The sequence below is a fragment of the Fukomys damarensis genome, unplaced genomic scaffold (genome assembly GCF_012274545.1).
Source record: "Fukomys damarensis isolate Sample0158 unplaced genomic scaffold, DMR_v1.0_HiC HiC_scaffold_12, whole genome shotgun sequence".
Taxonomy (NCBI): domain Eukaryota; kingdom Metazoa; phylum Chordata; class Mammalia; order Rodentia; family Bathyergidae; genus Fukomys; species Fukomys damarensis.
Window position 1 is genome coordinate 9190480 of NW_022900924.1, and position 9614 is coordinate 9200093.

The window sequence follows — 9614 nt, forward strand, 5'->3', positions numbered from 1 at the left end:
GTTTTAAAGAAGGAGAAAAAAAAGGGAACAATCAACTAAGGGTAGCAGGCAGGTTAAACCTTGTAAGTGAAATACTAGTATCGTTGGAAATTATTTGTAATCTACAGAGCCGTGATCCCCATTCCCATGGTAACGAATGGGTACTAGTGCATGGCCTGTTAGGAACTGTACTAGTCCATGGCATCAGGAAGTGAGCAGTGGATGAGCCGGGGAAGGGTCATCAGTATCCGAAGCCACTTCCCATTGCTCAGTTACTACCTGAGCTCAGCCTCCTGTCGGATCAGTAGCAGCATTAGATTCTCACAGGGACGCAAACCCTCCTAGGAACTGCCCAAGCAAGGGACTTAGTTTTACCTTCCTTGTGAGAACCTCTTGTAAGGGTCTTAGTTTTACCTTCCATGTGAAAATCTATTGTAACAACAGCAGAAGTAAAGTATACAGTATTTCTCATGTGTGTCTCAGATATATTTACCAATATATCATTCATCTATAATCTTGATTATACTGCCTTGGACAACACAGTGGTTTCTAATTTTCACATAGATAAATGTCTGACTTTTCTTTTATAGATTATGTTTCCTAATTGACCCCCCTTACATATACACATACTGACATATGTGTATTCTATACGCATGTATTAGCCACATCATTTTTCTTCTAATATGGTTGAATATGTACAGCAACTTCATTTGTAATTTTTTTGGTATATAGTGGAACATTGCAATCACTTTATTTTCTACCACATAGGTAACAAATTGCACATCAGTCATTGAGTTGTATGTTTCTTTCCCACAGATCCAAAATATTACCTTTGTCAAATACTAAATTCCAAGGCCCTTGGATTTAGCTCAGCGGTTCAGTGGCCTGCCTTGCAAGCACAAGGACCCGAGTTCAATCCCCAGTACAAAAAAAAAAAAAAAAAAAAAAGACTAAATTCTATTTACTGGGAACAGATTCTGGGCTGTCTGTTCTGTTCCATTTGACTATTGCTTATTCTTATACCAAAAACATATTATAATTGCTTTATATGTCATGACCAAAAAGACAAATATCAGACTATTTTTCTTTTTCATAATTTTTGTTTGCTTTTTTATTAGTATACATTTGCAGTGCATATATATTACAATCATCTTGGGAAGTTGGTACATGTATATAATTTGTAATTTTCTTGGCTTTTCTTAGGCATTTATGTTTCTATGTGAATCTGAAGGCTATTTTATCCTGTTTAAAATACCACTGGGGGTGGGGATACCACTGGGATTCCAAGTGAGATTGCAATAAAACTTTTAATTAACTTTGAAGAAGGAATTGCACTTTTCACGTTACTCTTTCCCTTTCAACTTTCAACTGTGTCTTATGTTATGTGTGTTTTCTTTTTCTTCAATTATTTTCTATACTCATTATATTACTTCCTCCATTCCAACTGAAAAACATGGATTGATAAGGCCCGGAGGATCCATCAGGAACCCTAGTGTCCTCTTTCATTGAAATCTTTATAACCCCAGGGCGTAAGTCCACCTAGACCCTGCCTTTCTTTGGCTTATGCTACATAATACAAGACAGTGACCTGAGAATTCTTAGTGCATCAGTTATCTTGTGTTCTCTCCCCAACCCCTTTCTCTAGTATGTGAAACCTCAGTATCAAAAAGTAGCTCTGCCCCCAAAATATGCACTGGAGCTACTGACCGTCTATGCCTGGGAAATGGGTACTGACCAAAAAGAGAACTTCAACATGGATGAAGGACTTGCGGCTGTGATGACCCTTCTCAGAGATTATGAAGACATTTGCATATACTGGACCAAGTATTATGATTTCCAAAGTGAGACCGTCAGAAATTTCATCAAACAACGATTGAAGAAGAGCAGGTGAGTATGTTGGTTGCATTACTTTCAACTTCAAGGAACAAGAAATCCAACAGGAACAGCTTTGTTTTAAAAAAAAATGCTAAGGAACTTACTGGCTTTTGTAACCGAAAAGCCCAAAGATAAAAGAAGGTTCAGGTATGGCATGATCCAGAAGTTTGCTGTGTCATCAGAGGCCCTTTATGTGAATTGTTCAACTGTCTTTCCCAGGGTTTTACCATCAAATTCACGTTAATTCCTTCATGGTTGTGTCAGTCCTGGGCTTCTCCTCTGGACCTATATGTTCCAGGACAAGAAGGAACATTCCAAGCAAAATCTCAGAAATTCACTCTGACCAAGTCAGCTTAGATTATATCTCCAAACCTAAACAACAAGCGTCAGCTTACAAGGACTCCTTCCTACACAAAGGCTTGCACACTTGCATATGAGTGCCAGGAGCCAGGATCCTGACTGTGACAGAGATCTGCCTCCCTTATTTTCCTCAGGCCCATTATCCTAGACCCAGCTGACCCCACCAACAACCTGGCCAGGGGAAGAAGGTGGGATCTGATGGCCAAAGAGGCTGCTTATTGCCTGCAGCAGGCCTGCTGTTGGACTGAAGACCCCAGCGGGCGCTGGCATGTACAGGTACAACTCTCCTTCTGTGGTCAGGACTCAGTTTTGCCCTCGTGTTAGCGCCATGTGAACCTGCCCCCACCAACTCCAGCATCCATAGGTCCTGTGACAGGAAATCACCTCCCATGCAGACATTCCAGCCAAATAGATAGGAAGTTCTCTTCTGTGATAAATGTCTGGCCTCAGTTCTTTCACCTATAAAGTGAGCAGCAATTTCTGCTCTGCTCTGTAGCCAATTCAGAGATAGAATCAGGATACTCCCATACACATATCCTGTGGGGTAATGTTTCTCCTTTTGTGAGCTGTCAAAAGTGCAGCTTCTCGCTATATAAGCAAGAGATTTAGTAGACATTTTCCCCACCCCACCCCCCAAAATAAGTGAGGATCACAGGACTCTGTTGTGGGCAACAATCCTAGCTGCACACCTCATGGTGTACAGGTTTTTCCCACATGGGTCACAGCCCAGACTCTGTGGCCAGTACTCTAAGTAGCAATCTAGGGTTCAGGACCAAGACTCTGTTTGTGAACTCCTTGAGATAATTTATTTCCCAACCTACTTCTCACAGAGGAATCTTGTCACCTGTCCCACTTGTCATGGCCTGTGTGGAAATTCTAAGTCCGGCCTAAAAGACAATCTGACAGCTACTGAAATGAGACAGATAACTAAGGCCCTACCACCCAGCAGTGTCCACTAGAGAATGTCCAGCAGATCTGGCGGCTCCTGGGAGGCAAGCAAACAAAGAAAACAGGAAAAGCAATGCCAGGGCAAGATGTGGTGGTGTATCCATGTAATCCCAGCCCTCTGGGAGACTGAGGCAGGAGGATGGCAAGTTCAAGTGCAGCCTGGGAAATTTAATAACTAAGGAAGACCCTACCTCAAAATTTTAAAAAAATATACAGGGCCAGGGGGTTAGCTCAGTGGCAGCACGCCTGCCCCTCAAGCGCAAGGTCTTGAGTTTAATCCCCAGTACAAAAAAAAAATTATAAAAATATTAAAAGGCTGGGTGGGGATGTAGCTCAGTGTAAAGGCCATGGGTTTAACCCCCAATGCACATAAAAAAGGCAAAACAAATTGTTGAAAAGTAATTCAAAGTAAGTCCTGGGCCAGGGATTTAGCTCAGTGGCACCATCCCTGCCTCACAAGCACAAGGTTCTGAGTTCGGTACCAGGTACCAAATAAATAAATAAAGTAAGTAAGTAAATAATAAGTAAGTCCTCGCTCCTATCGCAACCCTGACTTAGAAATACTACCTCTCAAACATCCACTCATCCTTCCACATAACTCCTTCTAAGCATGTGCCTGGATGCATTTTTATTTTACTTAAATTAGTATTCAATTGATTGTTCCCTTATTAAATTAACTCATTTAAAAGATAATTCCCTATCCTCACGTATGGACCTAACAGTTACAATCACATAACATAAAGTCCAAATCAGAACACTTTCGAGCATGAAATGGGGTAATGTTAATTACACGAGGTCAAGGGACCTACACCAGGACTGCACTGAATGAACCAGAACATTCAATCTTTCTTGGTCCAATTGGTCTTTTCAGCAACTATGTGATAATTCAATACACTCAAGTACTTCAATTTATATGACCAGCATCTGTGGCAGATTTTTTAGATGTCTTCAGACTTCCTCCATTGCAATAAATGTCCTTAAACTTACATTCCAGAATCCAGCACATTACGTTGTTGAACCTCACAATGGCACTGTGAAAGGCTCATGGAGGTACTAATGTTACCACCAGGTGACAGGCAAGGACACAGAATAGTCCCACCCAGGAGGAGTGTTATTTGGAAACCCGTTGCCAATTTTTACTCTGGTGTGTTGAGTCAAAGGGCAGAGTTTGACCTACTGATTCTGTAAACCTAAAATGTCCAAATAGTTTCCTTTGCTTGGAAGAGTCCTATGCCTGTTGTCCCACAAAATTATGAATACTGCCTCCTATTATTTTTGAAAATGTCTCAGAAAATAATAAATTATATCATCAGTGGCCAGAGGGAGAACTTTTAGAGACGACAGACAGTCATGACCACCCAGATACCTTTACCTGCTCTTTCTTCCTTTCCAGCGAGCAAGGGATGTTCAGGCGACAGTGAAACAGACAGGGAAGGAGGACTGGACACTCTCAGTGGATCCTTATAGCCCCATCAGGAAGATGAAGGCAGAGATCAAGATAAGAAATGACATCTGTGGCTATCAGCGCCTCTCCTTCCAGGAGCCAGGAGGGCAGAGGAAACTGCTCAGCAGCCAGAAGACCCTGGCATACTATGGGATCTTCTCTAAGGTGAACATCCGGGTGTTGGAGACCTCCCTTGATGAGATCCAGGTCTTTGTGAAGGATTCTAGTGGCCAGAGCAGGCCTTATGCCATAAATCCTGATGACACCATCCTTGACTTGAAAGAAGTAATTGAAGAAGCTGGAGGACCTTGTGTGGAGGATCAGACCCTGAAGTTCCAGGGTCGGAACCTGAGAAATAATCACTGCCTTGAAGACCTAGAGATCAAAGATTGTGACACCGTCCTGCTCTTTAGGAGAAGCTGAACATCCCCACGACTGCCTGTGGTCAGGCTGCTCATGATGTAGACTCCTATGGCCCTGTTCCCCCACCCCACCCTTTTCTACTCACTGTGCTCTTTCTGAAGCCTAAATATGAACGTACCCCTCCCCTGCCTAAAATCCTTCAGTGTCTCCCCATTACCTAGAGAGTGAAGTTCAAATTCCTGTCCTTGACCTTCAAGATCCCTTGCTTACCCCTCAATCTCCCCTCGCCTTTTAAAACACACCAGCTGTTCCCTAACACTTGCAATTCCAGAACACTAACTCCTGGGTCACGACGCCATCACTTGAAGTCACCTGTCCTTCTCCTTGTCCGTGTTTCCATCTTTCAATGTCCAGACATCTAAATCACTGAATCTCAAAGCACACCAGCATAATCAGTAACACTTCAAAACTTCTTAGAAAGGAAAATTCTCAGCTCCTCTCCCAGACTTAACCTGAGTCTGATTCTCAGGTGGTCAGACTCAGCAGCCTGTGTCTTAATAGATCTTCCAAGTAATTTTAATGCATGCTCAATTTGTATACGCCATACGGTTGACCAACTCATCCTTTTCCTTTATCCTCTCCCTTCACCCAGATTTAACTTCTGTGAAGCCTTCACTGTGTTCCTTTGTTGGATCGATTCCCTGGTCAAATGAAACTTGCCAAAAACTGTCTTATTGCTTGTCCCCTGTGATCTATAATGGTACCTGCCCGGTATCAACTCTTGGCACATACTTGCTAAATAAAGGAATGAGAAAAAAAAAATGGCTTTGAGTCTTTCACTAACGGTCTTTATATGGGTCTCAGTCCAATGCAATTTTAGAGTTCGCATCGGGGAGCCTACCAGCCTATGTCTCATTCTTTGAAAATGCCCAAATACCTACACAGGCCCCCTGTTGAACCTGGTCTCCAGGCTGAAATCCAATGCTCCCTTTCCTCTCTGTCTAAACCTAATTGGACCAATACGAAACAGAATGGAATCCTTCCAACACTTGACTATACTTAGCCAATCTGATTTTGAATCCTGGAGAGTGATACCAGGTACAGTGAGGTTAAATAGTTACAGCATAGTTAAATGAGAGTGACAGTGTAAGCGGAAGTAGATAATACTGAAGAGGCCCAAACCAGAGCACCACTCGAGCCCATACTTAAGTACAGAGAAAGAAGCCACATGCAGTAAGAAACGGAAGCAAAAGTCCTCACATGTTCCTAGGGACAAAAGCTGTAAGAGATCAGGTTTGACTTTTTTCCTCTGAAATTCCTCCTGAATCTTCCCCTCAACCTCAATGGAATGAGAAGCCCCTCGTTGAGTAAGCCAGACTGGATGCATTTTCTGCACCCGAGACCTTTCACCAAGATCTGCCTCAGCAGCTTGATAAAATTATTTTCTTTATTGTTCAGTATTTAACAATTCTATGCATTTATATGGCATTTAAGGGCTGGGAATTTGGCATTGATACCATATAGACACAACATTGTTTGATTGTTATCATCACAGTTGGCCTGGAAGTTGGATGAACAAGTTGAAATAACCCCATTTTACAGATGAGCTTAGTGAGGCTTAGAGAAGAGGAAATGACGTCTGGAGAACAACTTTTACGGAAGGGAAATCATGACAACTGCAGCAGGAACTTCCTGGGGTTTTCATACATCATCTGGAAGGAACTCTTTGCCCACCTTTTCTGCCCTTCCCTCAGTAGACACACACCCTGAAATCTAGCCTTATCACCCTGCTAATCTTCTCAAGCCTTTCAATAAATCTTGTTTGCACCAAGAGACTTCACCTTCTGCCAAACCTGATTAGACCAAGGATGATCACTTGACCCACGATAGGTTTACCTATTGGCTGGGCTACACCAATCCGATTATGAGTTCTGGGGACCCTTATTTTTTGACCATTCTCTATATGCTAGGAATAGCAGAGTGCTTGGCATTTATTTATCACAACAAGCTTAGAATGATAACCATTTTCCCCCTATGGAAACTCAACATTAAGCGTATGAAATTCTTCACTCCGTGTCTGGCATACAGTAAGTGCTTGATATATGTAGCAGCTACCAGCTGTTATTAGTTTTTTTCCCCTACCTCCTCCAAGTTTCCCTTTCATAACCCAGGGTGGGGGAATTCCCCGGATAGAGGAAATTCTAAAGAACTGTATCTTCTTTGATCTTGGCATTTTCCTCGTTCCTAGTCCCCTGCTTGAGCCAAAATAGCAAAAATACTAAAAAGATGTGGCAGCAATTTCTGTTTCCCCTGCAATACTTTTTCTCCCTTATTTCCACAGTAATAAGCACATTTCTAAGGACTAGAGATTACATTTTCCAACCTCCATCGCAGCCAACTGGGACAGTACGGTAAAGTCCTGGCCAGTAGAGTTCATTTGTGCATACATTTACATGTTGTCCCCCAAAACCTCCATGTGTCTATTGGGTCCAGATCTGCAGGCACTATCCCCTTTCTGATGTGTATCTAGGAAAGAGGATGGGAAAGTTGTAATATTAGGCACTGAAAAAAAAATGTGTGAAAGTCCCTGGTCACTGGATGGCTTAAGACTGGGTACAGCTTTCATCTATGGTGCCCAAGATATGGTAAGGATAAAGCGCATAAAACCAACAAACAATTTTGTCTGAACACAAGGAGATAAATAATGTTGGTGTTCAGGGATTATTATATACTGAGGAATAAAAGTAGCCTTGCCTACTTCTTTTGGTACCAGGGATCAAACTCGAATCCTTGTGCTTTCAAGACAGGTGGTGACACCACTGAGCTAAATCACCGGCTCTCCTAGGCTACTTCTAAACAGAGGTCATGCAGGTCTCTGTGGGTATCTAGAGGTCTTGGAGTAGGGGGGCAGATTGATATGCTAATTAGTCAGCATGAGCTCATTGTCGTGCGATGGGGATGGAACCCAGTGAGTTTGATCCAGCTCCAAGCCAAGATTCAGAGAAGAAAACCCCAGGGTTTCAAGAAGGAGGGACCTTGAATACTGACCTTTCCATTTCTTTTATACCCTAGACTGACTTCCTTTGATATCCGGCCACATACCTTAATGGATATTATACTGTCCCATTGGTCGAAGCAAGCAGTGTAACCAAGCCCTGACTCAAGGGACAGGGAAACTGACTCCACTTCTTGACAAAAAGGACTGCAAAATCCACACTGCAGAAGGGGGCTGCTTTCAGAGATGGGAAGAATTTGAGAGCATTTTATTCGGCCATTTTCTGTTGCTAATAACAATGCAGTACCATAGACAGGTTTAGTTATAAAGAGATTTGTTTGAGCTCACAGTTCTGGAGGTCCAAAGTTCAAGGACTGCATCTGGTGATGACCTTGTTGCTGGCAGAGTCCCAAGATGGTGTAGGCCATCGTGTGACAGGAGACAGGAAGTGCATTTGTCCTGGTGTCCCTCCTTCTCATAAAGCTGCCAGTGTTTAGTCATGAGGGCTCCTCTCTCCTTACTCCATCTAATCTTAATCACCTCCCAAAGGCTCCAACTTTCAACACTGCAGTAGGATTAACTTTCCACCTCCTGCATACCAGTAGCACAGTGGGCATCAAACTCCAACATAAATTTCAGAGGACAAACCACATTCAAACCATAGCAGCCCTGATTTGTACATTTTTTAAATCTGTATTCTCCAACCACCTCTCTCCACTTGACAGGAACAGTGGCTTCCTACAGATGAAGCATATCTGTAGGTGTCCCCTTAGCCATTACAGGGCATAAAACAAACCTAGAAGTTAGGGGGAGTTAACACTGGACAAGGCAGCTCTGAAGCCACAGGAAGAGAGGAACCAGTGTCCCCTCTTCCGGTTCTCAGGGAGACATTTTTCAGGCACATTCTACACAGCTCCTCAAAAGGGTCCCCAGTGGAATTAAGTCCCCATTGTCCACGGTACCTATTGATTTAGTAATAGTCCTCAGATTGGCCTTCTCAATTCCCACATTTCTCCCTTGAAATCATTTCCAGAACAAACCAGCCTTGATCTCATTCTCTGTGTTACAGGAGCCCAAGTCAAGATGCTATACATTTTCACATATCCTCTTCCTGCCCCAAACCTAGCCCAGCCCCTTCTGATCCACTGGCTCTCCTTCCAGCCAGAAACACCCTCACCTGAGTGTCATTGCGACAAAGCACAAAGCCAACACGTTACTGATTCTGTTTCCTTTTAAAGCCTTTGCATATATCTATCGTATTAGGGATTGAATGATTGAAAACTGCTTCACCTTCAGATTTCATGAAGGTGAACAAAAATCTAATACAGAAGGTCTAAAGGGTTCATGTTGGAGTGACTCCTATGTTGCCTCGATGTCAATCATCTGCCAGCCTTTGACAAATGGGTGTATCTTACGCTGTTGTTGACTTAGGTGTGTGAAGTTGTCACCACCCTTAGAACTGTCATAATATGATGTTGTTTAAGGACGAGGTTCTATGAAACATTGGAAGCAGGAGAACTTTTAGAATTTATGTAATTAAAAAAAAATTGGGGCCGGGGATTTAGCTCAGTGGTTCGGTGGCCTGCCTTGCAAGCACAAGGACCAGAGTTCAATCCCCGGTACCAAAAAAAAAAAAAAAAAAAAAAAAAA

General features: G+C 42.8%; 1 protein-coding gene across 5 annotated transcripts in view; it reads left to right on the plus strand.

The window, feature by feature from the left end:
* LOC104848183 (2'-5'-oligoadenylate synthase-like protein 2) overlaps positions 1 to 5759 on the plus strand; it is a 30324-nt gene extending 24565 nt beyond the window's left edge. For all 5 annotated transcript variants that reach the window (XM_033762398.1, XM_033762399.1, XM_019204501.2 and 2 more), the window contains 3 exons: positions 1625 to 1866; positions 2349 to 2490; positions 4556 to 5759. In XM_033762398.1, coding sequence (XP_033618289.1) covers positions 1625 to 1866; positions 2349 to 2490; positions 4556 to 5029 — 858 coding nt within the window. In that variant the 3' untranslated portion in view covers positions 5030 to 5759. The remainder of the gene's footprint in view (positions 1 to 1624; positions 1867 to 2348; positions 2491 to 4555) is intronic.
* Positions 5760 to 9614: the final 3855 nt, after the last annotated feature.